At 37.2% G+C, this 25,290-nt stretch overlaps 2 protein-coding genes across 2 annotated transcripts in view; one reads left to right on the forward strand and one right to left on the reverse strand.

Annotated features, from left to right (window-relative positions):
• Positions 1-580: 580 nt before the first annotated feature.
• Positions 581-25,290, forward strand: part of FREM1 (FRAS1 related extracellular matrix 1) — a 175,955-nt gene continuing 151,245 nt past the window's right edge. Inside the window, exon 1 of the mRNA XM_072959410.1 lies at positions 581-679. The gene's annotated coding sequence lies outside the window, so the exon portion shown is untranslated. The remainder of the gene's footprint in view (positions 680-25,290) is intronic.
• LOC102524806 (large ribosomal subunit protein eL43-like) lies at positions 22,392-22,667 on the reverse strand. Its single transcript, XM_015242676.3, has one exon. The coding sequence runs from the start codon at positions 22,665-22,667 to the stop codon at positions 22,392-22,394; it is 276 nt and encodes a 91-aa protein (XP_015098162.1).

The following is a 25,290-nucleotide window of genomic DNA, read 5'->3' on the forward strand; positions in this document are numbered from 1 at the left end:
GTACAGAGGGAGATGAGAGGTCCTGGGGTGGAGGGGGGTGAATGCTGGGTGTTTAGAAAACAAGAGGGAAACCCAACCCACTATTTGCAAGCATATCTTAGCCTCCAGTTTCTCTGTTCTCTCCAAAATCTCCAGCCGCATTATTCACAGCTTCCCTCTTCCCTGGTAGGGGAACTCTTTCTCTGAGAGTGGTAGAGATGGATACTCACTGATATTAGCATATTAAGATCGGAAGACAAGCATTACAGGGAATCTCCTGGCAGTGGGCCCTAACAGAGGTAATGCTGTATCTCAAAGCGGAGAATAAAAAAAAGTCACATCCCCTGAGACAATTAAACGGAGCAAATACCCAGACTGTGCAGGGTGTGGGCACCCGGCCCCAGTCCCAGGCAAGATGTTAAAAGTGACTATTTCCAATTGGAGGTTCCCAGGAGACTCTGATTTAGCGCCTGTTAAAAGGCCCATGTGAGTTGTGATTGGATGTGAAATGGGACACGTGGTTTGTTTTATAATCCATCTGAATCCCTTATAAAGGCCAAATGTTTTGGAGGATGTTTTGAGTCTGGTGACGGTCATAAGGCTCGAACAGGCAGGAAGCTCAGGCAAACTTTATTAAAATATCAGATCTTATTTGACTCCCTGAACTAGGAGAAACTGTATAACAAGGGGAGGAGCCCAGGTAATTGTATTTTATTTAATTTTTCCATTCCCTTTCTTTATTAGTCAGTCTTTCATAGGAACTGTTTTTGCTATTACGTTAGCAATTGGCTTGTTACCTTCGCAATTGATGGTCAGAAGGCATCTCGCCTAATGCTGCTCCACTCTGGATAGTTCCACTTTTTTTCCTCCCTTCTGTCCTCTACAACACTTGGCATCAACTTCTCTGCCCCTTTTTAGAAGATGTGTTATTGTTTTGCATGGGAATTTGAAAAAAAAACCCTATTCTTTTAGTATTTTTTCCTTCTCTTTTTCTAATTACTGTGGTTGGACATCTCTCTGGATTTTCAACTTTTGTGTCTTTCTCCTTCACAATTCACTTTGAGTATGTTTCCTTTGAGCTGAAATCCCCAGAAGCTGGAGGGCAGGTGAGGTCGTGATCAGCTCTCCCCTTTCATTAAGGCTAAAGTAAGAACTGGGGAGCAGTGCTCGCTTCCCCAGCCTCCACCAGGAATGGAAGGGGTTTTGGGGGGCAGGTGGAAGCCATTCTCCACCAAAAGACTCAGGATCACTGGGGTTTCGCCTTACCCTTCTGAACTCAGAGCCTCACAACTCCCAAGCTTCCAGTTCAGTTTTAGGGTCTGTGAGGTTTCCTGCAAGCTGTGCGGGTAATTCTTGGTCCTTTGATGCCTGTAAAACCTCCCCACCCCAAAGCTGTGTAATGTTCACGACAGTAAGAGAATAGAGGGCGAACTGATTGATTCAGGTCCTGGAGCTTGGTCTTCATTGAATTTTCTCCTTGCTCAAACCTCTGAATGTTTGTCAGTTTGGCTGTTTGTGCATATGTATGTATTTTTATAATGGTATTACAATGACACATTTTGCAAATGGGACATCTTCACAGGTACAAATGAATGAACTCAGGATGGTGGTGGGTGTGCAATGCCATGGTCAGACTCCCTCCCTGAGCCTGGTCACCTTTGAGAAGCCAAAGTCAACTCGTAGGGCTGAAGTAGAGCCTTTGTTTTTCCCTGTGCCCATTCCTGGAATTCCCTAAAGTTTCCCCAAAACACATCACAGGGGACACCACCTTCCACATAGAAGAAACAAGTTTGGGAATAAATGCTTCTGGTTGGAAGAAACAAAGACCCTCCTCTTCAGAGGATGTGGTAATGTGAGAATTAGTTCATTTTCTTTAATTGCATTTCTTTGAAGAAAGTTTTCCTAGCAGTAGGGGATGGAGGAGAATTTTCTGGCTCACCAGAGGAAACACGTCCCAGAGCCTGAGTCTGGGGCTCTGGTGAGCATGGCATGCTCATGGCAGCTAGACCTCTCCACCCTCCCCTGGACTTTCCTATTTTCCTCAGCGTATTGTATATACATACATACCTGTCAGCAGCAAACAAATTCATCACCGACAATCTAAGGAAGAGATGGAAAATTTTATTTGCGCCAACCTGAGGGTTATAATCTGGGAGACAGTCTTTCAGAAAGCTTGGAGGACTGTTCTACCTGTTAGAGATGACTTTCTTCCAAAATATTAAGGTCACAATGATACAAGTTTTTGAGACAAAGGGTTATACATCAGAGTAACATACTGGCAGTTGACATAGTCCAACAAGGCGAGTAGGGGGTTATTGTGACCCCTGAAAGGTCTTTAAAAAGGAATGTTATCTCCTAAGGAGTTACCTTGCTGGCGCCAGGAGGAAATGCTTTTGCTTCTGATGAGTAGGCATTTCTGCATCTTCTAAGGGGCTCTAGTTCATGTGTAAATGCAGGTGCACAGGGCACACCACAGGGAGGGGTAGTGGCTCCAATGGGCAGAGAGAGAATTTCGTGTTTAAAAATGGTCTTGCCTGCCCTTAAATTAATTTTGTTTCATCACACATTAGTATAATTTTCTCTCTACTCAACTTGTAACCCATATACAAGCTGGTTCCCCTTTGCTCCTTAGAGATACAGACTTGGACACCACCATTTCCACAACCTTTGGAGGTCCAAAGTTCTCTCAGGAATTTTTATTAATTCCCAGGGACTATTTTTTTAATCCCCTTTTTTGGGAAACATAATACAGTTATGATCTAATCATGTGTAGAATCTACAGTGTATTTTATTTGGAAATATATTTCACTCATTAAGTTTGTAAGGTTCTTGTATCCATCTTAACGGCTGTTACTAATTTCCTGATTTCTTTGAAGGCTTTTCTTCTCACTGTAACAGCCACCATCTCCAGGACTCCTCACCTCTCCAGACTTTTCCATTCTCTGTATTTCTTTATTTAGAATGACAAAACTCTTTATTCCAAAATATTAAGCTTCCGGAAGATTTAGATAGTGTTCATTTCTCTGGGTTGGGGATAAAAGTAAATATTTGCAGGTTATGGAAAGAACTAAGCACAAATTGCTTGGGACAGATGGAGAAATGTCAAGGATGTATTCGGTTTTTCTTTTTTTCTGGAAGAAGGTGGACATGCATATACACATGTGGAAATACATACTGAGTGAAGTGGGGGAGTGAAAAGAAAAATACGTATTTTCTTTTCCACGTTTCCTAACTCAGTTAGTTTGCAGACTCTGTTTTGTAATGAAAAGTATCCACCCAGATTCTATCAAATGCCAGCAGTTCTGAGTGCCCCCAAACTCCAGTTATTACACGAAATTGTACGGGACGGGAAGGACTCTAGATGTTCCTCATTCAGGTGGTCAGTTAGCGTACCTTAGTTAAGTGCTCGTTTTGGTTTCAGATTTTCTCACTGAATGACAAAACCATTGGGAGAGTACAGGCTCCTGGGAGCCATAGAACCCCGTACGTCATGAAAAGGACTGTGAGCCAAGATCACATCCATCATCGTGGGTGAAAGGTCTTTGATACTGTCTGTGCCATTCCTTCTGTGTAATTACATACACGACTCAAGTTTATGATGTATAGAGATCGAATGACAGTCCTTGGCTACATGCTTAATAGAGTTTTTGTTGTTGTCTCCATCAGAAAGAAATTATTTTTATAAGGATAGCAGGAGCAATTGTATTGCAGAATGTGGCTTGATTTTCACCCTCTTTACAGTGTCTTTTGCAGACCCCAAGTTTAAAAAGTTAAGTCTAACTTCTTAACATTTCTTTGATGGATCATGCTTTACTTTACTATTGTTTCACTTGTTTTTGATATTTCTGGTACTATATTTTAAGCTATAGATTCACTCTAGGTACCAGTTTAGGTCGCTGCCCTCATTGTTGACATTCATAAGAAAGAAAATGTTAAAGTCCGTGACTCACGAACTACATATTTCGTAAGTGCCACTCATGATTCTCGCACTTTGTGTGCAGAACTGGCTCTGACTGAACAGGCTCTTTTTGCTTCTATTTCTTTCTGTTTGGTGACATAGGCAGTTGTTACTAACTTAACTACAAGAAGAGTAACTTCATTTGTACTGCATGAAAAATATTGACTGGTTTCTAGTTTTAGTATAAAGTGTTTTCCAGTAAAAATTGTTAAACTATGTAGACGATGCTTGCCAGTAAGTACTTACTTAGTAAGTAGGAAATAATTATGATTATCATTCAGCTAGGGGTCTCTAAGTGTGCTGAGCAATTTTGGAGGCTGTGCCACTACTCTCTCTAACCCCAGAAGCTATCTAGCAAATCATGAGTGTTGTAATAGATGTGTGGTGTAGAAAAGAGTTTGTGCAACATTATGTGAGAGAATGACGTCAAGGGTGGGTAAAAACTCAGGTCAACAGGGCTCCGATGAACCCAGGGAAATTGCGTTATTTTTTTTTAGGAATTCTGCTGATGGTACTAAAAGGAAAAAGAAAGGAAACACGCAAACAAAATAAACCAACAGGAATGAGGACCTGGATATTTTTGTGGGCCATTATTTTGTCCGCCCCATTCATCTGTTTCTGTATTCTTTCTTGACTATTAACTAGTTAGTGTTGACTACTTATCTTGTTACCGACTATGATGTTAACTACTTATCTTCTCTCCCCTATTTTCCTCATCTCTCTTCATGTTCTGCCTCTGTGTTTCTTCTTCTCAATTATATTTTCTAAACCATCTTTTGAAATTTTAATTTCTCCTGTCATATATTTAATTTTCAAACGTTACTTCCTGCTTTCTTAATATTCTTTAAACTATGGCCTTGTGTTCTTGTTTCATGGGTGTAATATTTCCTCAAATGTCTTGTGGACCTTGGCTGTCAATTTCATTCATATTTAAGAGCGGGGCATCTAAAGGTCATTCCTGTCTATGGCCTGCTGACAGGCAAGAATGTGCTAAGACTTTATAGGTCGTTATTTTTGACTCAGCTCTTAATTTTCCCTAGAGAAGAAACCTCCAGTATCCCACACGGAGGTTTTCATTTACTCTGCTCTGTAGGTCAGTTGCCACTCACTTCTCTTGCAAGTCTACCTAGGAGTGAAATGGTTGTATTATAAAATAAGTATAATTGACGAAGTTGATTAACATGGACAACATGCTGCAATCACAAGACTGGTAGTTTGGAAGATATGCCAACACCTGACTGGAGTAAATCTTTTAATCTCTCTGAACTTTAGTTTCATCAGTTTTAAAATAAAAATAATATCAAAATTCATCAAGTTATACATCTGAAATATGTGTAGTTTACTGGACGGAAATCATGCCACAATACAGTTGTTTAAATAATAATGATAATACCTTCCCTGAAGAGTTGCTGTGAAGATGAGAATATATGTAAAGAGTGTGATGTACCTGGCATAGAATCTGGGGCATAGCAGAGTATTCACTGCACGGGAGCTGTGATGGTGGTGGTGGTGGTGGTGAAGATGAAGATGATGATGGTGGTGGTGATGATGATGATGGTGGTGGTGGTGATGGTGATGAAGACGATGATGGTGGTGGTGATGGTGATGAAGACAATGGTGGTACTATAACCTATTTATATGTACTGATGGGTAGACTTGATGAGTTAAAATATAGAGCTGACCTCTTTCTTTTATTCTTGAAAAAGAATCTGAAAACTTTAAAAATCTCTTGTACATTGTCTAGATATGTGGTTCTTAACAGGATTCCAGCATCCCACCCCTGAGATTCTTATTTAATTTTATGGAGATGGGGCCCAGGCTTCTGTTTGCTTTAAACATTCCTCTGGTGATATTAATCTGCTGTCAGGGCTGAGAACCCCTGCTTAGCAGAATTAATTCATAGCTCACCTTGTCAGACGTTGCCATTCTTCAGTTCCCCGAAGTAGCAGATTGGCTGTAAGACTGTTACATTTTCCTCTCTGCTGAAAACTTCACCCTGGCCATGTCTGAGTCCTGGAAACCACTGCTGAGATTCATGTCTTGTTGGTGGGCATCCTTCCCTTCTTTCCTCTTGTTTCTCTTCTGAATCATAGGCCATTGATTCAGAGGGTTTGATCCACATTTGCTGCTTGGCTTCAGTATGCAGACTCAGTCTTCTCAAATGTCACCTTCTCAATATTTTCTGCCTATTCCTTCCATTGTTTGTACTTTTTCATTTAAAATAAACACAAATATGGGAAACTCCTGCGGCCTCTGGTAGTTGGCAGCCTGCGAGCGGGCTGCTCCCACCTTGGAGGTACAGACTCTGCTGGCAGACTGTTGAAGGTTGTTGTGCCTTAAGGAACAGCTGGTTTTTCTTTCCTTCTCTTTTTTAAAAATAAAAGCTTTAGTTTCTTTTTTTTTTTTAACATTTTTTATTGATTTATAATCATTTTACAATGTTGTGTCAAATTCCAGTGTTCAGCACAATTTTTCAGTCATTCATGGACATATACACACTCATTGTCACATTTTTTTGCTCTGTGAGTTATCATAACATTTTGTGTATATTTCCCTGTGCTATACAGTGTAATCTTGTTTATCTATTCTACAATTTTGAAATCCCAGTCTATCCCTTCCCACCCTCTACCCCCCCCTCGGTAACCACAAGTCTGTATTCTCTGTCCATGAGTCTATTTCTGTCCTGTATTTATGCTTTGTTTTTGTTTGTTTTTGTTTTTTAGATTCCACATATGAGCGATCTCATATGGTATTTTTCTTTCTCTTTCTGGCTTACTTCACTTAGAATGACATTCTCCAGGAGCATCCATGTTGCTGCAAATGGCATTATGTTGTTGGTTTTCATGGCTGAGTAGTATTCCATTGTATAAATATACCACTTCTTCTTTATCCAGTCACCTATTGATGGACATTTAGGCTGTTCCCATGTTTTGGCTATTGTAAATAGTGCTGCTATGAACATTGGGGTGCAGGTGTCATCCTGAAGTAGATTTCCTTCTGGGTACAAGCCCAGGAGTGGGATTCCTGGGTCATATGTAAGTCTATTCCTAGTCTTTTGAGGAATCTCCACACTGTTTTCCATAGTGGCTGCACCAAACTGCATTCCCACCAGCAGTGTAGGAGGGTTCCCCTTTCTCCACAGCCTCTCCAGCATTTGTCATTTTTGGATTTTTGAATGATGGCCATTCTGACTGGTGTGAGGTGATACCTCATTGTAGTTTTGATTTGCATTTCTCTGATAATTAGCGATATTGAACATTTTTTCATGTGCTTTTTGATCATTTGTATGTCTTCCTTGGAGAGTTGCTTGTTTAGGTCTTCTGCCCATTTTTGGATTGGGTTGTTTATTTTTTCCTTATTGAGTCGTATGAGCTGCTTATATATTTTGGAGATCAAGCCTTTGTCGGTTTCACTTGCAAAAATTTTCTCCCATTCCGTAGGTTTTCTTCTTGTTTTATCTCTGGTTTCCTTTGCTGTGCAGAAGCTTGTAAGTTTCATTAGGTCCCATTTGTTTATTCTTGCCTTTATTTCTTCTAGGAGAAAATTTTTGAAATGTATGTCAGATAATGTTTTGCCTATGTTTTCCTCTAGGAGGTTTATTGTATCTTGTCTTATGTTTAAGTCTTTAATTGATTTTGAGTTGATTTTTGTATATGGTGTAAGGGAGTGTTCTAGATTCATTGTTTTACATGCTGCTGTCCAGTTTTCCCAACACCATTTGCTGAAGAGACTGTGTTTATTCCATTGCATATTCTTGCCTCCTTTGTTGAAGATGAGTTGACCAAAAGTTTGTGGGTTCATTTCTGGGCTCTCTATTCTGTTCCATTGGTCTGTATGTCTGTTTTGGTACCAATACCACGGTGTCTTGATGACTGTAGCTCTATAGTATTGTCTGAAGTCTGGGAGAGTTATTCCTCCAGCCTCTTTCTTTCTCTTCAGTAATGCTTTGGCAATTCTAGGTTTTTGATGGTTCCATATAAATCTTATTATGATTTGTTCTAGTTCTGTGAAATATGTCCTGGGTAATTTGATAGGGATTGCATTAAATCTGTAGATTGCCTTGGGCAGTGTGACCATTTTAACAATATCGATTCTTCCAATCCAAGAGCATGGAATATCTTTCCATTTTTTAAAGTCTTCTTTAATTTCCTTCATCAATGGTTTATAGTTTTCTGTGTATAATTCTTTCACCTCCTTGGTTAGATTTATTCCCAGATATTTTATTACTTTGGGTGCTATTTTAAAGGGGATTGTTTCTTTACTTTCTTTTTCTGTTGATTTATCATTAGTGTAAAGAAAGGCAACTGATTTTTGAACATTAATTTTGTAACCTGCTACCTTGCTGAATTCTTCAATCAGCTCTAGTAGCTTTTGTGTGGACCTTTTAGGGTTTTCTATATATAGTAACATGTCATCAGCATATAATGACACTTTTACCTCTTCTTTTCCAATTTGGATCCCTTTTATTTCTTTCTCTTGCCTGATTGCTGTGGCTAGGACTTCCAAGACTATGTTGAATAGGAGTGGTGATAGTGGGCATCCTTGTCTTGTCCCAGATTTTAGTGGGAAGCTTTTGAGTTTTTCACTGTTGAGAACTATGCTGGCTGTAGGTTTGTCATATATAGCTTTTATTATGTTGAGATATGTTCCCTCTATACCCACTTTGGCGAGAGTTTTTATCATAAATGGGTGTTGAATTTTATCAAATGCTTTTTCTGCATCGATTGAGATGATCATGTGGTTTTTGTCCTTTCTCTTGTTGATGTGATGTATTACATTGATTGATTTGCGTATGTTGAACCAGCCTTGTGTCCCTGGGATGAACCCCACTTGGTCATGATGTATAATCTTTTTTATGTGTTGTTGGATTCTATTTGCTAAAATTTTGGTGAGGATTTTGGCGTCTATGTTCATCGGTGATATTGGCCTATAATTCTCTTTTTTGATAGTCTCTTGGCCTGGTTTTGGTATCAGGGTGATGGTGGCTTCATAGAATGAGTTTGGGAGTATTCCCTCCTTTTCAATCATCTGGAAGAGTTTGAGAAGGACTGGTATGAGTTCTTCTTTGTATGTTTGGTAGAATTCCCCAGTGAAGCTGTCCGGCCCTGGACTTTTATTTGTAGGGAGGTTTTTAATTGCTATTTCTATTTCCTTTCTAGTGATCGGATTGTTCAAGTGTTCAGTTTCTTCTTGATTCAGTTTTGGTGGACAGTATGTTTCCAGAAACTTGCCCATCTCCTCTAGGTTATCCAGTTTGGTTCCATATAGTTTTTCATAATATTCTCGTATGATAGTCTGTATTTCTATTTTGTTTGTTGTAATTTCTCCATTTTCCTTTCTTATTTTGCTAATTTGTGCTCTCTTTTTTCTTCTTTGTGAGTTTGGCCAGAGGTTTGTCGATTTTATTTACTTTTTCAAAAAACCAGCTTTTGGTTTGGTTGATTTTTTCTATGGTCTTGTTAATCTCTATTCTATTTAATTCCTCTCTGATCTTTATTATTTCCTTCCTTCTGCTGCTTTTTGGGGCTTTTTGTTCTTCTTTTTCTAATTCATTCATGTGGTGGGTTAACTTGTTTATTTGAGATTGTTCTTCTTTTTTGAGGAAGGCCTGTATCGCTATAAACTTCCCTCTTAGCACTGCCTTTGCTGTGTCCCATAGGTTTAGAGTGGTTGTGCTAGCTTTAGTTTCTTTTTACTTTTCATTATCAAAGTAATGTATGTTTACTGTGGCAGAAAGTTAATCTAAAGCTCCAGAAACAACAACAAAAATAATTTGTGCAGTGTTCTCCTTCTATAGTCAATATCCAACTTCAGCTTCGGCGATTCCTACATTTATGGCCCTGGGTTACTTCTCTTTCTTGAGTCTATAGCCTCAAATGTTAAAGAGGGATGATAGAAAAATAGGGGAAAATATGAAGGCTAAGTCAGCAGAAACAACATAAAAATGGCCATTAAGTGAAAACCATTCTACTTCACTCATAAGATAAATGCAAATTAATGGCAAAAAGCTTAAGGCTTGACAATACACCTTGTCAGTGAGGCAGGGGACAAACAGACACTCTCAGGTGTTGCAGGTGAAGGTGCAAAATGGCACACACCTTTAGGGGGACTTTGGCATTTCCTAAATAGACTACCTATATGTTTACATTTTGATCCAGTAATCCCACTGCAAAGAATTTACTCTGAAGGTGTATCTTAATAACATTAAATGTATATGCACAAGATTACTCATTGCAACATTATTCACAATGGGAAAATATTGGAAATAACCTAAATCGTCAACTATAGGAAATTTTTATTGAATAAACTATGAAACATTTATATCAAGAAGAACCATGCAACTTTAAGAAAGAAGGCTAAATAATTTCATAAACCAATGAAGCAATTTCCTGTGAAAAAAGCAAAGGGCAAAGGACACCATCTTGGTGTCAGAAACAGAGGTACTAAGAAGATGTACATTGCAAAAAGGATAAATCAGAAACTAACAAGATAGATTGCCTACAGGGAGTGGATGGAAACAGGGTTGAAAGTATAGGAAAGTGAATGACAATTTCTCTGAGTATATTCTCTTGGGTAGTTTTGACTTTTGACGTAATGCTAATGTTTTTTCACTGTGAAATAACTTAAATCAACAAGAATGTAGTAGGAGGAAAACTTTAAAATGGAATACAAACCAAAGTAGATGAACGGAACTTTCAATGAATTAATATAACCACTCAGATGGTAAAGAAGAATTAACTGAAGTAACTTTGTGTTTTTTAAAAAATGTTTATTGAAGTATAGTTGATTTACAATGTTGTGCTAGTTTCTGGTGTACACCATAGTGATTCAGTCATATATATATATATGTATATATGTATGTATATATATTCCTTTTCATTATAGGTTATTACAAGCTGTTGGAATGTATTTCCTGTGCTATACAGCAGGACCTTGTTGTTCATCTATTTTATATATAGAATAGTTTGTAGCTGCTAATCCCAGACTCCTAATTTATCCTTCCCCTTTGCGTTCCTCTTTGATAACCATAAATTTGTTTTCTATATCTGTGAGTCTCTTTCCGTTTTGTAATTAAGTTCATTTATATCATTTTTTCAGATTCCACATGTAAATGATATCATATGATATTTGTCTTTGTCTGACTTACTTCACTTAATATAATAATCTCTAGGTCTGTCCATGTTGCGGCAAATGGCATTATTTCATTCTTTTTTATGGCAGAGTAGTATTCCATTGTGTGTGTGTGTGTGTCTGTGTGTGTGTGTGTGTATGTATGTATATATATATATATATATATATATATACCACAACTTCTTTATCCAGTCATCAGTTGATGGACATTTAGGTTGCTTCTATGTCTTGACTATTGTAAATAGTGCTGCTGTGAACAATGGCGTGCATGTGCCTTTTTGAATTAGAGTTTTCTCTGGATATATGCCCAGGAGTGGGATTGCTGGATCATATGGTAACTCTGTTTTTAGTTTTTTAAGGACTTTCCATACTATTTTGTATAGTGACTGTACCAAAATACATTCCCACCAACAGTGTGGGAGGATTCCTTTTTCTCCACACCCTCTCCAACATTTATCATTTATGGACTTTTTAATAATAGCCATTCTGAGTAGTGTGAGGAGATAGCTCATTGTAGTTTTGATTTGCATTTCTCTGATAATTAGCGATATTGAGCATCTTTTACATGTGCTTACTGGCCATCTGTATGTCTTCATTGGAGAATTGGTTGTTTAGGTCTTCTGCGCATTTTTTTGATTGGGTTGTTTATTTTTTGCTATTGACTTGTGTGAGTTGTTTGTATATTCTAGAAGTTAAGAAGTCAGTTGCATCTTTTGCAAATATTTTCTCCCATTCTGTAGGTTGTCTTTTCATTTTGTTTATGGTTTTCTTTGTTGTGCAAAAGCTTATAAGTTTAATCAGGTCCCATTTGTTTATTTTTGCTTTTACTTTTGTTGCCTTGGTTGACGGCCCTAGGAAAACATTGCTACAATTTATGTCAGAGAATATTTTGCCTATGTTCTCTTCTAGGAGATTTTTGTGTCCTGTCTTATATTTAAGTCTTTAAGCCATTTGGGGTTTATTTTTGTGTAGGATGTGAGGGAATGTTCTAACTTTATTGTTTTATGTACAGCCGTCCAGCTTTCCCAGCACCACTTATTGAAGAGACTGTCTTTTCTCCATTGTATATTCTTGTCCCCTTTGTCAAAGATTAATTGACCATAGGTTGTGGGTTTACTTCTGGGCACTCTATTCTGTTTCATTTATCTATATGTCTGTTTTTGTGCCAATATCATGCTGTTTTGACTACTGTAGCTTTGTAGTATTGTCTGAAATCTGGGAGAGTTGTTCCTCCAGCTTTGTTTTTTTCCCTTCAGTATTGCTTTGGCAATTCTGGGTCTTTTGTGATTTCATATTAATTTTTGGATTATTTGTTCTAGTTCTGTGAAAACTGTCAAGGGTAATTTGACAGGGAACACATTAAATCTACAGATTGTTCTGGGTAGTATGGCCATTTTAGCAATATTAAATCTTCCAATACAAGAGCATTCAATATTTTTCCATTTCTTTAAATTCTCTTTAATTTCCTTCATCAGTGTTTTATAGTTCTCAGGGTATAAGTCTTTCACCTCTTTGGTCAGATTTATTCCTGGGTATTTTATTTTTTCCTATGTGATTTAAAAAAGTATTTTTAAACTTTCCTTTTCTGATATTTCATTGTTACTATAAAGAAATGTAAGAGATTTCTGCGTTAATCTTGTGTCCTGCTACCTTGCTGAATTTGTCTATCAGCTCTAGTAGTTTTTGTGTGATGACTTTAGGGTTTTCTATACATAGTACTATGTCATCTGCATATAGTGACAATTTTACCTCTACACTTCCAATTTGGATCTTGTTTATTTATTTTTCTTTTCTGATTGGTATGGCTAAGACTTCCAATATTATGCTGAATTGAAGTGGTGAGAGTGGGCATCCTTGTCTTGTTCCAAGTTTTAGTGGGAAGACTTTCAACTTTTCACCATTGAGTATTATGTTGGCTGTGGGTTTGTCATAAATAGCTTTTATTATGTTAAAATGTGTTCCCTCTGTACCCACTTTGGTGAGAGGTTTTTTTTTTTTTAAATAATGAATGGATGTTGAATTTTATCAAAGGACTTTTCTGTATCTACTGAGATGATCATGTGGTTTTCATTCTTTTTTTGTTGATGTGATGTATGACATTGATTGATTTGCATATGTTGAACCACCCTTGTGTCCCTGGGATGAATTTGACTTGGTCATAGTCTGTTTTCTTTTCTATGTATTGTTGGATTTTGTTGAGAATTTTTGCATCTATATTCATCAAAGATACTGGCCTGTAATTTTCTTTTTTGTAGTGTCTTTGTCTGATTTTGGTTTCAGGGTGATGATGGGCACGACGTATGCAGCTTACCCAAGTTGTTCAGAATATGTATGCATATGTGTGTGAAAAGGGACAGAGACAAAGCTATAGAAAGAGAGAGAGAAAGGTAAAGCAAATGTGGCAAAATGTTAATTGGCAAATCCAAGTGAAGGGTATAGAAATGTTTTTTGTAGCATTTTTGTAAGTTTTCATTAAGTGAGAAGTCATTTCAAAATAGTTATTAGAATTAAAATGAAGATACAATAAGAGTACTTATAGTACTATTATAAGAACTAAATTGGATAATCCATAAAAAGATTTTAACACAAGCACTGGCATAGATAGTAAAACTCAATTAATTGTTAGATATTATTAAACTAAAATAAATATATTATCATATTAATATTTGATTAATATAGCAATTGATAATCACTATCAATATATTAACATCAACATATGCATAAAATACTTTATCAATATTATATTAAAATTTGATCAACATCTCACATTTACTATATTAATAATGGCATTGATACATTGATACTAATCACTACTAATAATCACTACTAATAATTTCAGTATACTAATATTTAATAATGCACTGAACCAAAAGTCTGCAGGCTGGATGACCACATGCTAAATGCTTGATTACGTTCCTGCAGTTGCCCCAGGAGAGAGGCCACCAAAAACAACTTCTTACTAGTTTGATACTGAGCTAAGACTTTTAGATGGGAGAAACTTTATTTGGTTTGATTCTGAAAGTAACAAAACCAACAGTTTTGGTTGTATCTAAAAATGCTGTAAAACAGTACTTAGATTACTTAGGAATCAGACATGTTTGAAAAGATGTGGCCATTTCAAGTTTCCTTAAATCAGTTTTGCCTTGGGAGTACACTGAAAAAATATGTAATGTATTCCACCACTGAAAGACCTAGTAACAGGGCGATTGTCTACTTTTAAGTGGCTGAAAGAAAAATATATTTCCCCCACCTCTGGGTTATCATTGTAAAACTAGATTATCAGTTGTGAAAGCACTAGTAATTTAAGGTTTAAAGGGAATGGATGTTGAAAAATTAAGTTTCTATTTATCTTTCCAGGAAGCAGCCATCATGAAATGCATTCCCTTGCTTCTTGATAGTTAGCAGATGCTGCTACACCCCCAGAAAATAGAGCCCCCAAAGCCTTAACCTCTGGGGCAGAATCTGCTGCAAATGTCTGAAGATATTTACTTGGCCAAGATTTATGTGACACATTGAAATTGTCTAATCTTAAAAGAAATAATCCATTTGATTAGTATTTATGCATACTAGTGAATAACTTAAAAGCATACCCTACACATTTCTAGTATGGAGTGATAAGACAGTGTGCCAAAAATATGCACTGATGCATAGGTGTAAAAATGAAGCTTGGTTTGAAGAAGAATTTCCAACCCTTTTTGGATAGTGCGTCTTTTCTAAATTCGCTTTTCAGTCTGTGGACTAGGGTGCCATTAATTTACTTTTACATGGATGATAACTTTTAAAAAATGTTTAAGTTTAATAACTTCAGTAATGCCTGAAAATACCAAGGTGAAGGGTCTTCCTTTATGGGAGCCTATGGAAAGAGTGATCAGATGGCTCAACCTGGGACTCTGGTGGTTGGCCTTTTGAAGAGGGGAATTTATGATTGTTCTTGCTGAAACTAAATTACTGCTAAACTGACTTGGTTGGGAGAGAGTGCAGGTTGCCGTTGACCTGCCATTCCCTTGTGATCTAAGGGTACCTCATTAAGAGATGGAGGGGTTTCTCCCTTCCCACTCTTGTTTTGCTCTTGGCAGGCACAGTGTTCCATCATTCTGTTATAAAAACAGCTCCAAAGTGCCAACATTTGGAAAATTCTTTCATTTTAATCATTATGAGGATGGTTTGGGATTACTCTAGTCAAATTTGAGAAAGTAGTTTCAAAAGAAAAATTCCTATCTCACTCTCCATTCCAGCCCTCAAATCCAGCTCCTGCCTAGTTCCATAATTGTAGTTAGAATAACAAAACAACTAATGCCAGCTGAATTTTTTCAAATACAAAAGTTGGAAATTCACACTTCAAATGTTTGACATTTATTTGGAGATGTCAAAAAAGCCCCATGTTAGTCCAAGGCATTGACATTTTAAAAGTGATTGATTATTCATTAATAAATATTAAAATTCTTTTATGTTTAGGAGTATTTGAAGCCTTTATGACAACCATGCCATTTATCTATGTTAAAGATTCTCCTGGTCCTAATTACCTGGTTTAGTTTCTTCAATTTGTTGGTATTCTTGTTCATATAGAAATAATAGAATCTGTTTTCATGATTTGAATCTCTCATTTAGCTACCCTCAAACTAAACTAAGATCCCCTTGTCTGCTTAAAACCCAACCACCAGCGTCAGCAAAAAGAAAGTTTGCACTTGTATGCCATTTAAAAAATATTTATTTTAATTGAAGTACAGTCAGTTATAATGTGTCAATCTCTGGTGTACAGCACAATGTCCCAGTCATGCATATGCATGCATATATTCCATTTTTAATTGATTCCTTAAATTAGAAGTTGGCATGCTGTTAATCTCAGGCTGAAATAGAACTGTTGGGCATCACTTAATCATCAATTTAAGAAATTAATCAAATTATGGGGAACAATCCATCAAACTCTGTAGAGCATTAGAGAAAAAAATAAAATTATCAGTTAATCACAAAACCACTAATGTTTGATCTTAGGAAATGATTGCAAAATCTGTCTTTTTAATTTAAAAACCTACTTGGTTCTTATAAGTTAAATAACTGCTATCAGTTTGCTGTGTTAAAGAGACCATATATAGGCTTGTCTAAGACAATCTTTTCATCTAATATATAAGCTTGCCATTTAGTTCTGTCTCAGAAGATACATATTTGCTTCTAACCCAAATTAGATCATAGTTACTTTTAGTTAATGCAAAGAAAGAATGGACATCAGACTTTTTTTGTAACCCTTGAAGGATAAAGATACTTCCAGATAATTAGCATCTCTTAAGATACTTTCAGGTTTGGTGAAAAAGGTTTTAGAGAGATGATGATCTTGACTTTTTTGAAGGATAAAAATGCCCAGAAAATAACATTGATAAAGAACCGTGGAGCTATAAAATACTCTTATTTGAAGTTTATTTAGGGAGTATTTTAGATACAATTACTTCCTTCTGCTACATGGAAAGCACATTACCTAGGGAGTCACAGACTCAATGTTTCCACCCCGGTCCGGCCAGTTGGACTGGTGGCCATGGATCCACCATGAATTTCCCTAGGTCAGTTTCCTCACTGATAAAATTGGAAAGATAATGCCTTTCTATTTACCTCAGAGTTGTGAGGATTAAATAAAATCATGAATGTAAAATGGAATCATGAACCATGATACTGTTTGTAGAGACAGGAAAAATATATGCCCAATCTTCTTTGAGAAGCAAGTGTAAGCCATATATTCTTTAATTTATTTCTTTCCGTAAGCCCTATTTTTGTTGATTCAATCTTGCCTAATATAACCACAGCTAAAGCCAGACTGATGATCCAGGACTTGTTACAGTAAGAGGCTGGGAATGTCTGCAGGACATTGGCTTAGATCAGCGGTTCTCAAACTTTTTGGTCTCAGGGTTGCTTTACACTCTCAAAAAATTATTGAAGGCCCTAAAGAGCTTTCATTTATTTCAGCTATATATATAAATACATATATATATATATATATATATATATATCATATTAAAAACTAAAACTGAGAAATATATAAATATTAATTTCAAGGGAATAACAATAAATTTATTACATGTTAACATAAATGAACGTTTTGATGGAAAATGACTACAATTTTGAAAGCAAAAGAACCCTGAAAAAGTGGTGATTGGCTTACATTTTTGCAAATCTCTTTAGTATCTGACAATGCAAAACAGCTGGATTTTCGTATCTGCTTCTGCATTCAGTCTCTTGCATTATCACACATCATGTAGCCTCTGGAAAGCTCTGTCCTATACTCAGAAGAGAATAAGGAAGGGAAGAGCTTAGTATTATAAAAATAGTTTTGATCTCTTGGAGCCCCACCAACACCACTTAACGCTGAAATGCTCTGGAGGGGCCTCAACAAGACGAACAGAAGACATCAGGAAATTCTCCATCCCGTTTCAGTGATAGCATTTGTCAGAGGAGGAAAAGAGATGGTAGGAAAACAATGAGCTGGATACCTTTATCATTGCTGTTAAAACCCAAGGGAACAAGACGGAATTGCTCTGAAGACCGCAGAGCTGATAAGTAGGGTGCATTGCTGGAGACTTAGGCTGAACGTGAGGACCGAGAGAAGAGCAAACAGCCCTGCTGGATTATCAAAGGAGCATGTCACCTGCGAGGGTGATTGATGGCCGCCGTTCATACTGAATGTTTGTAGTGTGTCATCAGAGTTGGAGGACCTGCTGAGGACCTGCTATGTCCTACCAAAATCACAACAGTAAGCCAGAGAGACATGGACCCCTTTCTGTTTAAAGTGATCTATCGAATGCAAATCCACTCATTTCCTTAAACCCTCTAGTGGCTCCCCAGAGCCTACAGGGCACAGGCCAAGCTCCTTGACAAAACACGAAGGGCTCTCCAACCTCTCGGCCTTGCTTGCCTGTCTCACTTCATCTCCCATTTCCCTCAGCCTCATACTTTTTTTTAAACTTTTTTTTTTATTGAGTTATAGTCATTTAGCCTCATACTTTAAGCTTCCGTGATACCCTACTTCTTACAGTTTTCTGCTTGTAGCGAACTGCTCTCATCTCCATGCCTTTGGTCTTGCAGAGACATCTCCCTAGAATGATCTCTCCTTCTTTCTGTATCTTCTTGTTCATCTTTTTGGAGTCAGCCCTGACACTTAGGTCCTCTGAGAAAGCTTCTCAGAATGTTCTTCTTCCATATCTTGGTTCAGAGCATATTACTGATTCTCCTATAGTATCTCGTATGTATGCTACTGTTTTACCTGACATCTTATAGTAATTATTATCCTTTTAACATTTCTAGTCCCTCTTTTATTTTTATTTATTTTTTATTGAAGTACAGTCAGTTACAATGTGTCAATTTCTGGTGTGCAGCACAATGTCCTAGTCATTCATATACATACATATATTTGTTTTCATATTCTTTTTCATTAAAGGTTATTCAAAGATATTGAACTGTATAGTTCCCTGTGCTATACAGAAGAAATTTCTTTAAAATCTGTTTTTATGGATAGTGGCTAACACTTGTAAATCTTAAATTCCCAAATTTATCCCTTCCCACCCCCTTTCCCCAGGAACCATAAGACTGTTTACTATGTCTGCAAGTCTGTTTCTGTTTTGTAGATGGGTTTATAGTGTCTTTTCTGTCCCCCTACCCTATTTTTAGATTCCACATATGAGCGATATCATATGGTATTTTTCTTTCTCTTTCTGGCTTACTTCACTTAGAATGACATTTTCCAGGTCCATCCATGTTGCTACAAATGGCATTATTTTATCCTTTTTATGGCTGAGCAGTATTCCATTGTATAAATGTACCACAACTTCTATATCCAGTCCTCTGTTGATGGACATTTAGGTTGCTCCCATGTCTGCTATGAATACTGGGGTGCATGCATCTTTTCAAATTAGAATTCCTTCTGGATATATACTCAGAAATGGGATTGCTGGATCATGTGGTAAGTCTATTTTTAATTTTTTGAGAAATCTCCATACTGCTTTCCATAATGGCTGCACCAAACTACATTCCCACCAGCAGAGTAGGAGGGTTCCCTTTTCTCCACAGCCTCTCCAGCATTTGTCATTTGTGGACTTTTGAATGATGGCCATTCTAACTGGTGTGAGGTGATAGCTCATTGTAGTTTTGATTTGCATTTCTCTGATAATTAGTGATGCTGAGCATTTTTTCATGTTCCTATTGTCCATTTGTATGTCTTCATTGGAGAATTACTTGTTTAGGTCTTCTGCCCATTTTTGGATTGGTTTGTTTATGTTTTTTTGGCTTGTTATTAAGCTGTATGAGCAGTTTATATATTCTGGAAATTAAGCTTTCGTCAGTTGCATCACTTGCAAATATTTTCTCCCATTCCATAGGCTGTTGTTTTGTTTTGCTTATGGTTTTGCTGTGCAAAAGCTTATAAGTAATTAGGTCCCATTTGTTTATTTTTGCTCTGGTTTTCTATTGCCTGGGTAGACTGCCCTAGGAGAACATTGTTGAGATTTATGTCAGAGAATGTTTTGCACATGTTTTCTTCTAGGAGATTTATTATGTTTTATCTTATATTTAAATCTGTAAGCCATTTTGAGTTTATTTTTGTGTGTGGAGTGAGGGAGTGCTCTAGCTTCATTGATTTACATGCTGCTGTCCAGTTTTCCCAGCACCACTTGCTGTAGAGACTGTCTTTTCTTCATTGTATATTCTTGCCTCCTTTCTTGAAGATTAATTGATCATAGGTTTGTGGGCTTTTTTCTGGGCTTTCTGCTCTGTTCCATTGATCCATGTGTCTGTTTTTGTGCCAATTCTAGTCCCTCTTTTAGATTCAAAGCTTTTAGAGAGCAGGGACTACATTTTGGGGAGACAGTTCTCCATGAGTGTCATATGTTTCTGCATATCTCATGAATAAAGGCACTGGCTGTTTTTGTTCTGTACCACCCTCTCAAGGATATTTGAGCAAATAGCCTTGGAAGATAGACACAGTGCCTCCCTCCAGAGCAGAGGGCAGGTTTGTGTACTGTCCAGTGAAATAATGTCTTCTTCCAGGACCAAGGGCAGGCAGGCTTACTGCCCATAATAAAATATTCAGGTTCCCTAAACTCAGGGTTCCTCTTTTATATTGCAACCACTGTAGATGGAGGTATTACCTGACCGTCTTTATATTGTCTTGTGGGAGCTGAGTTTCAGAGAGGTGGTACAAATGTTCATACACTGGCTACAGCTATTTTCATGAGTAATAAACGTTTTGTCTCAGAACCATGAGTTTTGTGTCTCCTACCAGCATTAATGAAATTGTGGCAGACTAACTTGTTAGCTTGAAAATAGGATAAAATCCTAAACTTCTCAGAGTTCCCTACATATGTTATATTCATTGTTATACTTCTAACTTCCAGCCCCGAGATAGTATCTGGCATATGGTAGACACTTAGTGAACGTTACGTGAATGAATAACTAACTTTCTGCTACAGAATAAAAGCAGAAAAGAATAGTTGAAGGTGATCAGTTCACACAGACCATACCTACGTGGCTGCATTTCTACTTTCTGCTTAGCTCTCTCTGCTATGTCTGCAGTAGATTTCCTACATGGCTCCGACGATCTGTTGGTTTCCTAAGTACATTTTTGTTGATACCAGGAGAGAGAGCTCAGATCCTTCTGTGACATTGTTTTGGAGCATGAGCCTAAATTGTCATTGTCATTGATGCCATTTCTTAAATGCTCACCAGGGCCAGATGCAGTGATAAGTTTCATATATTTGAAGCTAAATAATTTATATAATTTCTTTGAATTATTGAGCTTAAAAATGACAGTATTAAAAGCATTGTGTGTTAAACAGAATTTGCAAACCACAGGGTAGTACAGTGCAGGGATTTGGCTAAGGAAAGATGATGACTACGTATTTGTAGCCTCTCGTGAACGTGGCTTGATATACGTAATTTATGTCTGAAATGCTGGGATGGCTTTCTGAAATTGTGTATTCTTATCTGATTTCCACATAGTAGTGGAAAATTTACTCAACAGTTTAGAAGGTGAAAGAAGGTGGATAGGGTCAAGTGCTCATAGCTGAGGAACTGAAGAGAGGGTCTGCAGACTCCAGAAAAGCTACCTTGTAATTTTTTATCTCTTTTTTGAAGCCAAGTGCATGCTGTACACTTGAATATGTCATATTTTTGCTCTTGAATATTAAAGCTTTAAAGTTGCCACTTTATGGACAAAAGATTTTGAGAAGTATGTGTGATCTTATTCTAAATAAGATTCCCAAAAATTTCCTAGATATGGAACAATGTCTCCTATTTTTAAAAATATTTAATTTTAGAAAAAGTTTAGATATGTACAACTAGTCCTGAGATCCAGAAGTAGTAAGAGGTGATTTGAAACTTTGAATAAAGGAAACTTCAGGAAAAACAGCTTTTCATCATATCCTCTCCTCTATCCCAAATAGATTTGGTTAGGTGAGTTGATTATAAGTAAGTTGGGAAACTGTAACTGTACTTGTAAGTAAAAACATGAGTTTTTAAAACGATTATTAGGAATAGTCATTGTATAATTGGTCATTCTTAAAATTAATGCCAGATCATTTGTGATTTCAGACTTGTAGAGTGAGAGTTCCTAGTGGAATTTTTAAAATCTGTGAATATTGAGCTCCTTTAAAAAAAAAACACAACCTATCTTAACCATTTTAAAGTATACAGTTCAGTAGTGTTAAGTATATTGACATTGTTGTGAAACAGATTTCCAGAAAGTTTTCATCTTGGAAATCTGAATCTCTTTACCCATCGAATGGCAGCTCTCCTTTCTCCCCTTCCCTGGCAACCACCATTCTACTTTCTGTTTCTATACATTTGCCTACTTTAGATGCTTCCTATCAGTAGAATCATACGGTTTTTGTCTTTTTGTGACTGGTTTATTTCACTTAGCATAATGTCTTCAAGTTTCATTCATGTTAGAATACGTGACAGGGTTTTTTTCTTTTATAAGGCTGAATAATATTCCAAAATACTTTGTTTATCCATTCATCCATTGATGAACATTCTGGTTGTTTCCACTTCTTGGCAACTGTGAATAGTGCTGTCATAAATATATGTATGCAAATATCTCTTCAAGATCCTGTTTTCAATTTTTTGGACTATGTATCTAGAAGTAATGTTGCTGGGTCATGTGTTAATTCTATGTTTAACTTTTTTGAGGAAACTCCACATGGTTTTCTGTAATGGTTGCACCATTTTACAACCCCATCAACAGTACATAAGGGTTCCAATTTCCCCATGTGGAATTAAAAAAAAATTTTGTTACTTAAATTAACCCATTTATTACAGGCTAGCAAGGTTTCAAATGGTGGCACTTCTACTAGTCCTTCAATGCCTTCAGTCTTCTGATGGCAGACTTTACTGTGACAGCCGAAGTGGTGTTGTAAGTCCAGGCATCACCAGCTACTGTTTTCATGCAGGACCCACAGTGCCAGATGCACACAGCTCGTCTCTTCATTCTGGTTTTGCCACAGGAGGAGCAAGTGTCCTTGGCGTGCTGGCTGACTTCAGTTTTCTTCACCATTTTCTGGAGGGAAGCACCATAATGGGTCCCATATTTATTGATGATTCCGATCTTCTTGGTGCATTTAGCCATGTTGGTGAGAACTAAGTCCGAGCCCAGAGAGTCCTGGGTGGAATCTTAAAGACAGTCTTTCCTCCTTGAGAGGATTGTGACCAGAGGTACCATTTTTTTAAATACCTCTGATTTTAAAATATATATATATATATATATATATATATATATATATATATATATATGTATGTTTATTAGATTTTATATTTCAGAGAAGTTTTAGGTTCATAGCAAAATTGAGTGAAAGTACAGAGATTTTCCTTATTCTTCTACCCAACGCATGCAGAGCCTCCCTATTATCAAATCCGCCACCAGTGTGGTACATCTTGTTACAACCGATAAACCTGTATCAACTCAGTCTCACTCGAGTCCGTAGTCTGTGTTAAGGTTCACTCTTGGTGTTGTATGTTCTATGAGTCCGGACCAATTTATAAAGACATCTGTCTGCCACACAGAGTGGCTTCTTTGCCCTAAAAATTCTCTGTGCTCTACCTTTCAGCCCTCCCTTTTCCTGTCCCCTGATTCTTTTTTGTTGTCTCTATAATTTGGCCATTTCCGGAAGTCATATAGTTGGTATAATACAGTATATAGACTTTCAGAATGGATTTTTTCACTTAGAAATATGCACTTAAGTTTCTGCCATGCAGTTGAATTTCCTCCCTTTTTTTCATGGTTTGATAGCTCTCTTCTTTTTTTAAGCACTAGAGATCTAAGTGTAGTCAATATAGACAACAATATCGTATGATAACCATCAAATTTGCTGAAAGACTAGAACTTAATTATTCCAGCCACTGAAAGGAAAGGATAATTACGTGATGTGATGGAGGTGCTAATTATCACTACAGTGACAGTTATAATACAATATATAAATGTATCAAATTAACATGTACACCTTAAATTTACACTGTTATATGTCAAATATATTTCAGTGAGAAAGGGTCCCTATTGACTCAGAGATTAAAACAGACATCTCTCAGCGTGCCTGACTGTCCTGCCCAGTGGCTTTCCTATGCCTCTTCCCCCGCCACCCTGTTCCCATTAGGAAAATCTTTCCCCGCTCTAGTTGTCTCGTTGTGTCAACATCTGCAACTCCCACTCCTTCCCCAGTTGCTCTAGGGTTTTTCTGCTTAAACTAATGAGGAAGATGACTCTTTTTCTTCCAGATTATAAACCATAGGAAGGTAGGCCTGGGCTGCTGGGGTTTTCTTTATCACAAAAAAAGCCTGTATGTAGCAGGAGAAAATAAAGCTAATATGCAAAGTAAAGCAAAGGCAAAGTTTGTCAGTAGAGGGGGGAAGAGTGGAGGCTATGGTTTGAGCCTCTAGATCCATTCAAGGTATTAGTGTTGTCAGGATTAAATGAGTTAATAAATGCATGTGAGTAAAAAATGCACATAAGGGGGTATGTGTTAAATAATTGTTAGCTGTTCTTAATCATATCTCAATATATAATCTCTCTCTCTTTTTTCCCTTAACCGAGGCACTGGGGACTGAACCCAGGACCTTGTGCACGCCAAGAACACACTCTACCATGGAACTATACCCCTCACTGTATGTATTCTTGTCTTGCTTCTCCAACTGCATTGTAAGGTTTTTGAGAGCAGGCACCAGGTCCTGCTCATGTGTGTCCCTCCCACAATGAGCACAGAGCCTCGCTCATACTAAGGTTTAATAACTCTTGTTGAAGAGAATTTAATAGATCAGCATTTTCTGGTTTCTGCGAGACACACTGAGTGTGTGACTTCAGCCTCATCTTTCTAAGCAAGTCTGGGATTTTGTTAGTAGATTGGTGCCATTTTTTTTCCTAAGATGAGAAAAGTGCCTTTTGCCTGTGGGTGTGTTCTGTCACTTTCAGTGTACTTTGCTTGGACTAAGCTGCCATGATTTTTATTTTTTTTAATGTAACAACTGTTTTTATTTTGATTTCTTTATGATGCAAAATACACTGTCTCTTGAGAGAGTTTGAGGTAGATTTTCCAGAATCAATAAGCAAAGACTCCCAACTCCTTATGTTATGATTGGAAAGATAAAATCGTTTCTGGTGCTAAGTTTTGAGAGACCAGATCACTCCCAAATCTCACAGAGAGAGTTGAAATGTAAAACATCTTTAAATTAAATTGTTTTATGCTGCCTTTGGTGCACTTCCCCGCTTTCCTGTGAAAGATGGAGATTAAAAAGGATTCTTGATGTTTCTTTTATGTTTTTAGCATATGTGCAGAAACCCTAGTGTCTGTTTACTTTGATGCTAGCATTTGAAGTTGTGTTCAAGTTAACTATTAATGAGAAAAATGCAGCACAGTGGAATGGAATGGAATGAGTCAGTTTATTCTGATTTCCTGCCTGAATTTAATGAACAAATGTGGAAGTGATAATGGGATGAGTAGAATTTTTAGCCTAAAGTTTCCATTTCCACAAGCAATAGCCTTGAACACAGAGGAGGGGAAACATTTTCTCAGGTAGAGTGAAGCACATTATTTGAGTATCAGCCTCATAAAATAAAAGGCCCTGAATCTTTCATTCTTTCATATCTCCAGCTGGACTGTTGGCTCCAGACATAGAACAAAGTGCTGTGTACCTGTGTGTACTTGGAAAAGGCTGTCCCTTCAACGCCTCTCCCACCAGGACACCCTCTTGCAACACTCTCA

The sequence above is a fragment of the Vicugna pacos genome, chromosome 4, assembly GCF_048564905.1.
Source record: "Vicugna pacos chromosome 4, VicPac4, whole genome shotgun sequence".
In the NCBI taxonomy this organism is placed as follows: domain Eukaryota; kingdom Metazoa; phylum Chordata; class Mammalia; order Artiodactyla; family Camelidae; genus Vicugna; species Vicugna pacos.

Coding starts and splice junctions, on each gene's coding strand:
- LOC102524806 (XM_015242676.3), bottom strand. CDS start 22,667: ATGGCTAAATGCACCAAGAAGATCGGAATCATCAATAAATATGGGACC.